General features: G+C 34.6%; 1 protein-coding gene across 1 annotated transcript; it reads left to right on the top strand.

Annotated features, from left to right (window-relative positions):
- Positions 1-1082: 1082 nt before the first annotated feature.
- LOC111045983 (aminopeptidase N-like) lies at positions 1083-11510 on the top strand (the record flags this gene model as incomplete). Its single annotated transcript, XM_039444983.1, has 3 exons — positions 1083-1264; positions 4031-4112; positions 11333-11510. Coding segments are annotated over exons 1-3 (399 nt in total), but the record flags the coding sequence as incomplete, so codon positions are not given.
- Between the last annotated feature and the right edge of the window lie 3496 nt (positions 11511-15006).

Raw genomic sequence — 15006 nt, 5'->3', positions numbered from 1 at the left:
GCCGTTTTCGAGATCCGTTGGACAAACAAATAATCAAGTATATAATATATACAGAAATTGCTCGCTTAATATAATAGGATAGGATAAGGTCAAAGATGATGTGGTCATGTGTCTGTCAAGTACAGTTTAATCTGAGAGATTTCATGAGGATGGCAAAAAATCGAACGTCCAATAATTGGTCTATGTGCCAGTTGCACAAAAGTCGGTTGAATTTTAACCGTGATTAATTCCAGGAGAACCAATTAGAGGAGCCGTCTTTTCAAAAAACCCTTCTCTGATTGGTTCTCGTGAAATTGATCACGGTTAACCCTACAGAGACACACTTTATGCTGACATAGTAGACACACTGGGGTGTTGAACACCCAATTCAATTTTGCATTTTTCTTTGAAAAATATGAAAAAAACAAGTACTTAGACCATACTTCATCATTTCTCAATCATTTTTGTTCCAAGTGCATACAGAAATCAAAAGTAAAGCACTGCTTATCAATTTTTATACTAATTTTAGAATTACGTATGTTCCGCCTAAGTGTTGGAGCTCCTAATCCGGTTTGAACTAATGGCTTGATCATTGCCAATGACAACTTCATCAAATACTCACGTCTCTTCATTTTATTGTTTTGAATCTCAAGTTGTAGAGAATCATAGCATTTATTCCAATCTGATCCATCATCCCATACCACATTCGTAGTGGCAATACAAGTAATAAAAGTGTTTGATAAAAGTCCTACGTAAAAGACACTCTGGGGTGTTAGACACCCCAAACAAAGAACAAGATGAGCTGGTGACCTTGTAGAATGCTTACTGACTGGAAGTGGTGGAGAGTAGTTGACAATACTACAAACCGAATTTAGACTGGGCATAAATTCCCATCTGTTTGATATTGTCAACTGCAGAACAGAACAAAAAATCCCTGGGTGTGAAACACCCCAGTGTGTCTCTTTAGGGTTAAAATTTAACCGGCTTTTGTGGAAACGGGATTATGTTATACAGCCTAGCTGGAGTTTTACTAAATAATTAGCAGACTTTTTCTTAGTTAGCGTCATTAGTGATTGAATGAGTGACGTTGTTTGATTGAAAAGGTCCTGGTTGGTCTGTGTGTAGCTGGAGCCCTCGTGGAGACTGATGGACATCTTCGTGGTGAATGAGGTGCAGAGTATGCTGACGCATGACGCGTTTCTCTTCACGCATCCGGTCACGCTCAACAAGGTGCGCTCTGTTGTCGACATCGAGAAGGTCTTCGACAGCGTGTCTTACTTGAAAGGTGAGGTTTCAGGTCTAAGTTAAGGTACACATACGATAAGGTAAAATAATAAGGGATGATTGATGAAACTCAGTCTTGTAGCTAGTAGGCTAGTATCAAATGTGAATACCGTATTACTATCAATTAGGGATGGGTATCGAAAGACAAAACATCGATGTTTTTTCTCCTGAACATCGATAAGTGAAAAACATCGAACAGTAAACATCGATGTTTTAAACATCGACGTGTTTCCGTACATTTTACGGAAGACTATTATATCCTTAGAGTAACTCAGATAGTGGAATCAATTTTCTTTTTTATGTACATGTAAGAGAAAGGGACAGAGCTTTTAAAAAGTAGTTAACAATAAAGGAATATTATTGACTGACAGCAACGAAACTGTAAGTTAATTAATTGTTTGTAGTTGTAGGTAATCAGACTCTATGTTTTCAACGGAGATTGATATTTAATCAAATATAAAAAAGAAAATCCAATAATAGTTGAGTCAGAAACCTTTCAGGATATCCTCGAAGATTCTGTCTTGGGATTTCATCCTAAGCTAATTTTAGCAATCACTGTTACTCATAATAGTATTCATTCAATACCTGATTTAGGAAATGAGAATGAATAGAGGTATTTTTTATGGCTATCTACACTCCATACAATACGAGGACCTCTATTCCATAGCTAGATTAATAATTGGTATTAAACGTATGTTGAGGTAAGCACTTGTAATAAGAAAAACTCTTTCTTCCTAAGAAACGAAAAATCCGATCTCTCATTCAATTATAAATAGGTATCTAACCTTGACAAGGGCCACAGTTATGTAAATCTTCAAGAGTATCCAACAGTCTCACATAAAAATACACAGAGCCTGATTGAAAAAATCCTTTTTGTTGGGAAAAACATCGAATGACCGATGTCTAGGTAAAACCATCGATAAGTGAAAAACATCGAACAGTAAACATCGATGTTTGATGTTGAACATCGATGTTTCTAAACATCGATTTATCGATACCCACCGATGACCGATGTCTAGGTAAAACCATCGATAAGTGAAAAACATCGAACAGTAAACATCGATGTTAAAAACATCGATGTTTGATGTTGAAACATCGATGTTTCTAAACATCAATGTATCGATACCCATCCCTACTTTCAATATGATTGTCTGATGTATACATAAATGATTGACAGCGTGTCAAACTTTGAAGCTAAGGGAGAGGTTCACTTGACTTTACATTATAATCCAATATTGAAGATCATTTCATTAATATTATAAGAAGTGATACCGTAACATTATTCAGATCTGCTTATCAACTATCTAAACTCGGGGGAGAATTAGTTTTGGATTGATTCTGTTATCTCCCAATCATTGTTTTGATCTTGTGCATATGTAGATGAAATAAATAAATAAAAATATTGATTAAGCTCATCAACTATCTAAATTCGGGGGAGAATTAGTTTTGGATTAATTCTGTTATCTCCCAATCATTGCTTTGATCTTGTGCATGTGTAGGTGAAATAAATAAATAAAAATATTGATTAAAATATCCCAGTAAATCGAAAGAGGTGTATTATTTCATTCTCTTCTTCAAGACCATAGGAATGAGCTAATATTGCGTCTAGGATGTTGAGGTAAATCTGCAGAACTATTTACATTTACATTTTTGTCTTATGTGTCTTGTATTTTGGTGAAATGAATATTCTAATCTATTCCAACAGCATTTCCGTACTCTACGTCCATCTTATACCTTAGAATAAGAATGCTTTCAACAATTTTGAAAAGAGGTTTCTCCATTAATGCCCGGTCTCTCAGTCGTTTCATGAACTGTTTATTCATTCAATAACCTTTATTGAATCGACAAACATGAGAAATGTGTTTCTAGAACGCTCCATAGACTTATTGAATCCATAAATCTCTCGATAACTATATGGTTTCTCAGTCGTTCCATAAACTGTTTATCTATTCAATAACTTTATTGAATCGTTTATCTATTCAATAACTTATTGAATCGTTTATCTATTCAATAACTTTATTGAATCGATAAACATGAGAAATGTGTTTCTAGAACGCTCCATAAACTTATTGAATCCATAAATCTCTCGATAAACTATATGGTTTCTCAGTCGTTCCATAAACTGTTTATCTATTCAATAACTTTATTGAATCGTTTATCTATTCATAACTTAACTTTATTGAATCGTTTATCTATTCAATAACTTTATTGAATCGATAAACATGAGAAATGTGTTTCTAGAACGCTCCATAAACTTATTGAATCCATAAATCTCTCGATAAACTATATGGTTTCTCAGTCGTTCCATAAACTATTTATCTATTCAATAACTTTATTGAATCGTTTATCTATTCAATAACTTTATTGAATCGATAAACATGAGAAATGTGTTTCTAGAACGCTCCATAAACTTATTCGATGAGCTAGAGACATAACAGTAGTTTAATCGAACCTTACACCTTCAGGTAGAATAATCCTGTATGAGATATTTGTAGGGCATTAAATAATATCAACTGTATTTTAGAAAAAATATTTTCAAGAATGATTTCAAATTATTGATTGTTAATTCACCGAATAGAATCAAATACTTTTAAATTGGTTCGAAGAATGACTGTTCCAAAAATTGAAAAAATGGATTTTGACTGTTCCAAAGTATAGTTATTTGCACCGTGTTTCTCACAACATAATATTTCAATTCAAGAAGTGAGAAAATTGATTTTGAAATGTAATAGTCTACAAATAAATACCCAATTTTTCTCAATTACAGGAGGAGCACTCGTAAGAATGCTGTACCACATTATGACACCTGACCTATTCCAGAAAGCTATCAGGGACTATCTTCAACAAAAGTAAGCATAATTCTCTCCCTATCATTTATTTCATGTTGCGATTGTGTGGATAGAATAAATAAATTAATAAAATTATCAAGAAGATAATGGAATAGACTCGTAATATGATTTCATTGAAATGATTCAATGCTGATGGATTGAAATGGAAATGTTTCTATTGAAAAACTATGAAATTACATATTCTGGATTAATGTGAGGGCCACAGGTGAGGTAAGCATTATCCCCTCTCAATCATTTATTAGATGTTGTGATTGTGTAAATTAAATGACATATTCTGGACTAATCAATCATTCATTCATTCAATCATTTATTAGATGTTGTGATTGTGTAAATTAAATAAATAATAAAATTATCTAGAAGATTCAAATTCAAATTCAAATTTATTGATTCTCAAAAATATATACAACACTTTCAAGACAAAAAAATCTGGTGTCGTACACTCACACAACTTTCCTTGCTCATTGAACTATAAGCCTCATTATCAAACGAGAATAATTTAGGGGAATAACATAATGACAATTGAGGGCAACATATTTGCAACTACGATCAGACTACTGTATATGTGTATGTACAATTGTTTTCAGAGTACTTTTTCCTTTATGTAAATTGTGAAATTCGATGATTTTTTTGAAATTCGTCAAAACAGCTATTCTACAGATGAAATATCTTGACTATGACTGTGTTCTTTTTATAAACTACTCTTCCTACCTACCTCATGCACAGAAGGAGGTTATAAAGTCCATTTCTCAAGGATTGGGTGGACCCCCCAATTAGTACCCCAGGAAAAGACTCAATCAGTTGATAGAGCTAATAAATAACTATACAGAGTATGGATTTGAAAAAAATCGTTTGAGCCGTTTTTGAGAAAATCGTGAAAAACATGGTTTTTAGTAACTGTCATTTTTCTCAAGAATATTACGGAGCTCCTGAAATTTTCCCAGAAATGAGACTTATGCCAGTTGATAGGGCTTATAAATAGCTATCCATGGTATAAATTTGAAGAAAATCGTTAGAGCCATTTTCGAGAAAAACGTGAAAAACATGGCTTTTTAGTCATTATCCGCCATTTTTCTCAAGAATATTACGGAGCTCCTGAAATTTTCCCAGAAATGAGACTTATGCCAGTTGATAGGGCTTATAGATAGCTATCCATGGTATAAATTTGAAGAGAATCGTTAGAGCCATTTTCGAGAAAAACGTGAAAAACATGGTTTTTTAGTAATTATCTGCCATTTTTTCCGCCATCTTGAATTGAATTTTATTGAATTTCTTATTGTCGAGTCCTCATGGTATAAGGACCTTAAGTTTAAAATTTCAAGTCAATCGGTTAATTAGGAATGGAGTTATCGTGTTCACAGACATACACACATACACACACACACATACACACACACACACACACACACATACACACACACAGACCAATACCCAAAAATCATGTTTTTGGACTCAGGGGACCTCGAAACGTATAGAAAACTTGAAATTGGGGTACCTTAATTTTTTTGGAAAGCAATACTTTCCTTACCTATGGTAGTAGGGCAAGGAAAGTAAAAAATATATATAAGAATCTACACCTGCAAAGAAACCCTGTGCGCAGGTGTGAGTTGCAATATAAATGTTTTCAAAAATATTAACAAAATGATCCAAAACAAATTTCTTGAAAAAAATACAGAATAAAAACTAGTACTTAATAATAAAGAGGATACTAAAAATAAAGGAACGGAAGGAGAAAAGACGGAAAAGGCCAAGAAGAAAAAGAAGACGAAGAAGAAGGAGAATGAACAAGAAGAGAAAGGTAAGAGGTAGGTAAGTCAACTGCAACCATGGAGTGGACGAAAATTAATTTATTCAAAACAATTTTTCCTCGATTTTATTTGCTATTATCCATTTATCTATGTCTGATCTAAGCCTTTGGTTTATGTTTGTTTTTTCAAGAATATTTAAGGGAATGTGGTTTATTAATTTATTGGAAATATAGAAAACTGTCTCCTACACACATTCAAGTCCATTCTGACAAATTGGAAAATGTCTCGCGCGGGGCTCAAGCCCAAAGAGATTCTCGAGGTTCAAATAAATTTTTATTTTTTATAATATATAGTACCAAATTTTTTATGAAAAGTTGTCGAACTGTTGAAATTTGTCGAGATGATGGAATATACTCGTAATATCATTTCATTGAAATTATTCAATGCTGATGGATTGAAATCGAAATGTTTCTATTGCAAACCTAGGGAATGACGTCATATTTTGGACTAATGTGCGGTCCACGTTATAATAGCAGTGGAGGAAGATAGCAGAACAACGTTGCCGATCCTCTGTATTGTCAATGCCTTCTATAGACGGTAGCTGATACAGGCATTGTATATTGTAGACGGTAGCTGGTACAGGCGTTATAATGGCAGTGGAGAAACATAGCAGAACAACGTAGCCGATCCTCTGTCTTGTCAATGCCTTCTATAGACAATAGCTGATACAGGTTAATTGATGTAATATTTACTATTCATTCTCGTTTAAAAATTATCAGTTATATTTTATTAAGCAAGAAATTATATTTTTCAATAAATTCATTATGAATTTTCATGATTAAGTTGAGATATTTTGTTAATCAATTAATAATTCTACATTAAATCACTTTTTGCTGTTCGAAAAACGACTAGCAGTCAGATATTTTACAATAAATGAATTAATCACTCACTTTGACAACGACATCTTTCGGCAGGTCCGCCATCTTCTTGGTTGTCTTTCAATTCTACATTGTTAAAAGACGATTTGGCAACAGAGCAAAGCAAGGAAGAGATGGCGCTATCTGCTTTGTTGACTGATAGACAAGGATAGCAATACCATTGCTCATTGAACACCGCCATTATAACGTGGACCTCACTATAGCAGGTAGCCCGTGCTCCGCAAGGGTCTGATTGAAAACTTGACAAACTGAATACTTGACCTACTGAAATCTTGAAGAATTTTAAATAGGCCTATAACCATCATTGGTAAATTAGGAATCGATATTCAAAATTCCAAGTTAAACAGTTGAGTAGTTGAGACGTGATGATGCGTCATTCGTGAATTTTCTATCCCGTACGTGTATAAGCCAATTCTTTCCTTTATTATAATCATAGATGAATTGAAATGGAAATGTTTCTATTGCTAAACTATGGAATGGCATTCTCTGGGTAGCAATTCACCAAATGAAGCTGGTTTTATTCCTTTCCTGCTTTGTATTGGAGTTTCATAGAACCACGAATTTCAGGAATTGGTGGTATTCAGAATTGAGTACCGTATACAGAGTGAGAGAGCCAATACTCTCTTCATAGGTTTAGTCCAGTTCACAAAATCCGTTTGAAAGGGAACGCTCTCGTATGTGAAATATTGATTGCGCCCTTTGATCTCATCTACTGAGTCATTAGCAGATTGTGTGATTTGGAGTGGAAACTACCAGGAGTCTCTGATTATGATCTTTTATCAGCTTAACATGTTGTCTCGTTTTCATTATTCAATTTCATGAAAAAATATGGTGCTGATTTTTAGAAACAAATGAGCCTATCACTATCATTGAATAGAATAGATTTTATTTATCAACAAATATATAACATATATACATAGATCTCGTCACGTCGGTCAGGTATAAAGGAAAGTTATATCCCTTTACATAGATGAAGTACTCAGATACTGAATGAAAAACACTAAGAAATGTCAAAAAACCACTGATTATTGATAATTAGAAAGACCGGTTTCGGTTATTACACATTGTCAATCTCTGATAACTAAAACTAAATACAAGAGCAGCAGAATTTATACTAGTAGGCGAGTACTGCTATTGGTCGAGGGCATGAACGCCTGCCATTGGCCTAGCTAGACAGTCTCCTCCCCTACAGGTGTGACAAAATGGCGGCTTAAGCAACAGAATCGCCATGATAATAAAATTTACTTTCAGTACAAAATAAGAACAAGAAAACAAATGTGAAAGATAATAAAACAAATATGTAAATGGAAAAACTATTGACTAATGTATGCTTACATGTTATGATAAAACTAAATTCGTAGTGTTGTTTACATATTTGTTTTATTATCTTTCACATTTGTTTTCTTGGTTCTTATTTTGTACTGAAAGTAAATTTTATTATCATGGCGATTCTGTTGCTTAAGCCGCCATTTTGTCACACCGTGTAGGGGGGAGAGACTGTCTAGTAGGCCAATGGCAGGCGTTCATGCCCTCGACCAATAGCAGTACTCGCCTACTAGTATAAATCTGCTGCTCTTGTATTTAGTTTAGTTTATCAGAGATTGACAATGGTGTAATAACCGAAACCGGTCTTTCTAATTATCAATAATCAGTGGTTTTTTGACAATTTCTTAGTGTTTTCATTCAATATGAATAATTACCACAATATCAACTTCTCAACTACACAAAAAGTAACTCAGATACAATATAAAACAATGTCAGATAACATGAAACAGCATAACATACAATATAAAACAATGACATATATGTAAAAAATGATGCACTTTCTCAATGTACAAACGAATTTCAGCTAATAAATGAATGAAATTGGATCCTGTTGGCTTTCTTGAAATTTATTGTCGCTGTATTTAACAGTAAACCTAGTTTACTCAATCCATTCAATAAACTTTAGTTAATTAATCTTAAGATATTAGTACCGAACTACAACTATAGTGAGGTCCATGGCAGCATCAAGGTTTATTAAATGACATTAATTAAAAAACAGATTCCGTTTAATTATGTAAGAATCCGCCTACATGTTCTTGTATAGTGAGAATCATGTAAGTCAAAACTTGATGGAAATATGGAAGGTCTATATACCTTCCATACCTAAGTGTACCTAAGTGTACTTTAACCCTCATTCCTGTAGATGAGAAAATGTCTTCATGGAAGAATCCCAATTGAGGCGGTGGTGCAATATGGGCCTATAGGCCTATAAGCCTTATTGGGGAGAACTCGGAAATGGATTCTCCATCATTTCTTCTATATAAATGTGAAGATTTCATTCGAATATATTTTTTCCTACAGTTACGTTGAAAGTGGCCATTGCTGCACTGATTACAGAACGCAAAGAATCACTTTTCCGCTCTAGTACGGGAAAAATTTTTCCTGCACTCCAGATTTGCAACATGGCAACGCAAAATAGTTAGTAGGTTATATGGAGCCCGTGCAGCAGAATCAAAATGAAGTTGGTAACTGTGACTGGTGCACGTTATAAGAATCTTGATGGAGTGGATGACAGCAGTTGACAGCACACAGCCCCCCGCCCACCATTCAACACACATACTACATTCTATTATTTATTTATTAATAATAAAATTACACAGATTTACATTTGATGGATTTCAGGCAATTTTACCATACTTACCCACTTTTCATATTCAATGGTAACTGTAGGAAAAACTTAATGTGAAATACGTGCGCAAAGTTCCTCTGCTGCACTCAACAAACCATTCCGCCCTCGCCTACGGCTCGGGCGTAAACGTTTCTTTCGGTGCAGCAAACTGTCACTTTGCGCACTAGTTGCACAAATAACTATTCTTGAGGTTGGTATAGTATTATACCAAACCATGTTCAAGCCCTTCTTGCAGAGAACAGCTAATTTTCCTTACTTTTGTGGTTTTATTCACTATAACTTAAAATATTACCTATAAAAGCGTTGCAATTCAGCACAGCAGTATTGTATTATCAATACAAACCTTGTGGTACACTTGCTGTGTCTAAATCATACTTTCAAGTGTATGAACCTTTCAAATATTTGAAGCAACTCCCTGAAAAACTTTCTTTGTCTATTGCACCAGCAGTTCCACTTGAAATAGGAAAAATCAAAGATGTCAAAGACCTCTATCCTTATTTTAAACAGGAGAGCCAACAGTTTTATGAAGAGTTTTTTGCGAGAAGGGAAACTAACCAAAAAGCTGATTAGAAGTACACAACTTCTCCACTGATTCAGAAGATGAAGAAAATGATGAACCGCTGGCCATGGATGTTTCTTCATAAGACATTTACATATTATTTTCAAATAGGATAACACTCATATTTGGGGCATCATTTCAACTAATATTTGGCATCTGGTTTCAATATTTCATTGAACTATGAACACTTTTGAAGTTTTATTTTTCATAAAGACATATAGTTTTCAGCCCAATTAACAAGATTATATTAAATAGGAATAAATAAATAATTAAATATATTAAACAGTATTGTAATATTTATTACCTATACGAAATTTACTCATTAAATAACCCAAGACCTTATTGGGGAGAACAGATTTATAAGCCCTTATGTAAGAATGTCATAGAGAGTTTCTCCCCAATAAGGGCTTTCAACATACTTCCATATTATATTAAATTGAAAATGAAGTATCTTGAAATAAAATTTGTTTCTATTAATTTACCATAGAGAACATATTTTCAAAAGAATTGAACCATTCATATTTCAACAATGTTAACCGAATGTTACAAGAAATTTGTGTAAAAACTTTGGATCTTCATATCTCAGAACGATAGTTTTGAGTTACAGCCCTTATTGCACCTACCGCCTCAATTATTATCTTAACAGCAGCCTGAAATCGGTAATGATACTCAAAGATGAATAATAGAAACATAAGGGACTTCCACTTTGTTTCATATGATTTTAATTGTTTTTTCTTCTTCTTTTTCTTCTTCTTCTTCTCCTTTTTCTCCTTCTTCTTCTTCTTGGAACAGCAGCTGAAGTTTAAGGCCCGGTTGCACAAAAGCCTGTTGAATTTTAATCATGATTTAACTCTTCGAGATGATTTTAACTCGAGAACCAATCATAGAAGGTTTTTTTATAAAGAAGGCTTTTCTTCTTCTTCGAGAAGATTGGTTCCCGAAGCATTTAATCGGGATTGAAAATTAACAGACTTTTTGCAACCGGTTGTAAAACTTCAAAAATCTAAAAATCCAGGAACAAAATCCAAAGATGATTGATAAAAACATAGAAATCTTCCACTTTGTCTCATATGATTCCAATATTCTTCTAACTTAACAGCAGCCTGAAATCGATAAAAGAAGATGACCTGAGGGATAGTTTGGGCTCTGTTCAAAATCAGCTGGCGTTCATGACTTCTAGGCAAGTTGTAGAAAAATCTTATTATATAAAGTCTAAGAATAAACCCAAGTATAATTCATAGAAACATAATAAATTTTTCACTCTGTCTCATGTGATTCTAATCTTATGTCTTCTAACTTTACAGTAGCCTGAAATCAGTAACAGAAGATGACCTGTGGGACAGTTTGGGTTCGGTTCAAAATGAGCTGGAGCTAGATCTTCCGACTGACATAGCTGAGATCATGTACTTCTGGACTCACGAGGCTGGCTTCCCCCTGCTCATGGTAGAACGTGATGAGGATGGATCTATCAATCTGACTCAGGTGAGAGAATTAATCTGAATTTCATTTATCTCCTGGATTTGAATATGGATGTCTATGAATTTGATACAGAGATGTTTCAAGTACACTACTTTGGCCCATATGCCTCGTGATTTGAAACCGCATCTGTGTACTTTAAAATTGCAGTGGATTAGGATAGGAGAACAACGTTGCCGATCCTCAGTCTTGTCAATGCCATCTATAGACGGTAGCTAAAAAAAATAATAATAATAATATCGAGTGACCTGGCTGGCTCAGGTCTGGTGTCAGAGTTTTCAGGTCGCAGCTGATCAATTTCAGGGCCTCTGACATGACCTAATGACTGCTTTTTAGGCAGCCGGGACCGACGGCTTAACGTGTCCATCCGAAACACGGGAGTGGCCCGAGATAAATATCTTGCCCGGGCCGGGATTTGAACCCGGGCCTCCGAATCATAAAGCCAGCATCTGATCCACTCGACTACGGCCACTCCTGACGGTAGCTGATACAGGTTTATTGATGTAATATTATTGACTAAGAAATTGTCAAAAACTACAGATTTTATTGATAATTGGAAAGACGGGTTTCGGTTGTTACACCATTGTAAATCTCTGATAAACTGAAAATAAATACAAGAGCAGCAGAATTTATACTAGTAGGCGAGTACTGCTATTGTCGAGGGCATGAACGCCTGCCATTGGCCTAGCTAGACAGTCTCCTCCCCCTCAACGGTGTGACAAAATGGCGGCTTAAGCAACAGAATCGCCATGATAATAAAATTAACTTTTAGTACAAAATAAGAACCAAGAAAACAAGTGTGAAAGATAATAAAACAAATATGTAAATAGAAAAACTATTGACTACCGTAATGTATGCTTACAATTTTATGATAAAACTAAATTCGTAGTGTTGTATTGGTTGAAATGAATCTGGTCATTTAAACTATACGGGAATTTTCCTTAATTACTCTTGTTATTTCTAAAGCCTCTAGAATATTCAAAGATCTGCCTTTGTTCAACGAACAACCTTGTTGAACAAAGGCAGATCTTTGAATATCTAGAGGCTTTAGAAATAAAGGCAGATCTTTGGATTCAAAGGCAGATCTTTGGATTCAAAGGCAGATCTTTGAATATTCTAGAGGCTTTAGAACGCCTGCCATTGGCCCAGCTATAGATATTTATCTCGGGCCACTCCCGTGTTTCGGATGGACATGTTAAGCCGTCGGTCCCGGCTGCCTAAAAAGCAGCCGTTAGGTCATGTCAGAGGCCCTGAAATTGATCAGTTGCGACCTGAAAACTCTGACACAGACCTGAGCCAGCCAGGTCACTCGATAGTATTATTATTATTGGCCCAGCTAGACAGTCTCCTCCCACTTAACAGTAGTACAGATTTCTGTTAGACTGTCTAGCTGGGCCAATGACAGGCGTTCATGCCCTTGACCAATAGCAGTACTCGTCCAACAGTATAAATTCTGCTGCTCGTATTTAGTTTTAGTTTATTAGAGATTGACAATGGTGTAGCAACCGAAACCGGTCTTTCTAAGTATCAATAAATCTGTGGTTTTTGACAATTTCTTGGTCTTTTCATTTAACATGAATAATTACCACAATATCAACTTCTCAACTACACCAAAAAAATATGTAGTATAACTGTTCATTCTCGTTTGAAATAATCAATTATACTTTATTGCAAGAAATTGTTTTTTTCAATAATTTATTGATGAAATCTCATAGTTAAGGATATTTGTCAATTAATTATTAATTCTACACTGTTAAAAGACGATCTGGCAACAAGCAAAGCAAGAAACAGATAGCGCTATCCGCTTTGCTGAATGATAGACAAGGATAGCAGTACCATTGTTAATCAAACACTGCCATTATAACGTGGACCTCACTAGAGATGTTCATGAATTTGATACAGAGATGCTTCAAGTGCACTACTCAGGCCCATATGCATCGTGATTTGAAATTGTCTGTGCATGTTATAATTTATTATAGTGGAGAAAGATAGGAGAACAGTGTTGCCGATTCTCTGCCCTGGCACTGCCTTCTATAGAGGATAACTGATATATCTGATGTAATGTAACCTTTTCATTTGGGTTGGGATAAATGAGTATTTTATCAGCTTCAAAATATATTTTTCGCCACACTGCACAGAAAGCAGCTGTTTTTCAGTCCCTACGTAGATCTGAAAGACATTGTTTGCAGACGACTCTCGAACTGGTTTCTTTCCAGCCTAGGCCGGCAAGAGTACCCTTTCCAGCCGCTAACATGGAACTAAGAAAGGTGATCAAAAAACGCTGATCAAAAACTTTTCATTATTTGTGTTCATTATTCAATAATTTAAACATTTATAATGATATAATCTTATTGTCATTTGAAAGAATGAAAAAGTATAAACTCAACCTCCACATAATTGAACATTATCTTTTAGGTTAATTAGACAAATCAGAATAAAAAATAAAAATACTTGGACAATTCCTGATATTCAGATTACCTAAGATTTGCTAGAGCTATCACCTTCCACTTCTGCTTTCGGAAGTGCTTAGTAACATATATATATATATATATATGTAACAGTATATATATATATATATATATATATATATATTATATATATATTGTTTATTTTTGTGTGTGGCGAAAAATAGCGTTCGCACCACGGCAAAAATGTTTTTCAGGCTCTCAATCTTTTCAAGTCCGAGGCCTAGGCCTAAATCTCATTTTCTGCTCTAAGTGCGAAATATACTATTACAATGATTAGCCTAAATAAGAGTTTTCATAATTATTGAGACTATAAAATCTTGGTTAATTGATTATATTTTACCATTGTTTGAATGCAATGTGGTAACGCTGCGGAGCTGGAAAAAGATAGCGCTATCTTCTTTGTCGAATGATAGACAAGGATAACAACACCAATGATAATCAATACTGTCATAATAACGCACTATATCTGCTTAGTCTAATGACAGCGAATCAATGTTAATCAGGGACTAGCTGTGAAACTCGAATCTCACCATAGCTGTCCCTTTTTACTTTCCTTGCCCTATTACCATAGGTAAGGAAAGTATTGCTTTCAAAAAAAATTAAGGTACCCTAATTTCATGTTTTCTATACGTTTCAAGGTCCCCTGAGTCCAAAAAAATGATTTTTGGGTGTTGGTCTGTGTGTGTGTATGTGTGTGTGTGTGTATGTGTGTGTGTGTGTATGTGTGTGTGTGTATGTGTGTATGTCTGTGAACACGATAACTCCATTCCTAATTAACCGATTGACTTGAAATTTTAAACTTAAGGTCCTTATACCATGAGGATCCGACAATAAGGAATTCAATAAAATCCAATTCAAGATGGCGGAAAAAATGGCGGATAATTACTAAAAAACCATGTTTTTCACGTTTTTCTCGAAAACGGCTCTAACGATTTTCTTCAAATTTATATCATGGATAGCTATTTATAAGCCCTATCAACTGACATGAGTCTCATTTCTGAGAAAATTTCAGGAGCTCCGTAATATTCTTCTGA

Source organism: Nilaparvata lugens, unplaced genomic scaffold (genome assembly GCF_014356525.2).
Source record: "Nilaparvata lugens isolate BPH unplaced genomic scaffold, ASM1435652v1 scaffold5925, whole genome shotgun sequence".
Classification (NCBI taxonomy): Eukaryota; Metazoa; Arthropoda; class Insecta; order Hemiptera; family Delphacidae; genus Nilaparvata; species Nilaparvata lugens.
Note: the sequence above shows the minus strand (reverse complement) of the source record. Positions and strands in the feature narration are given on the sequence as shown.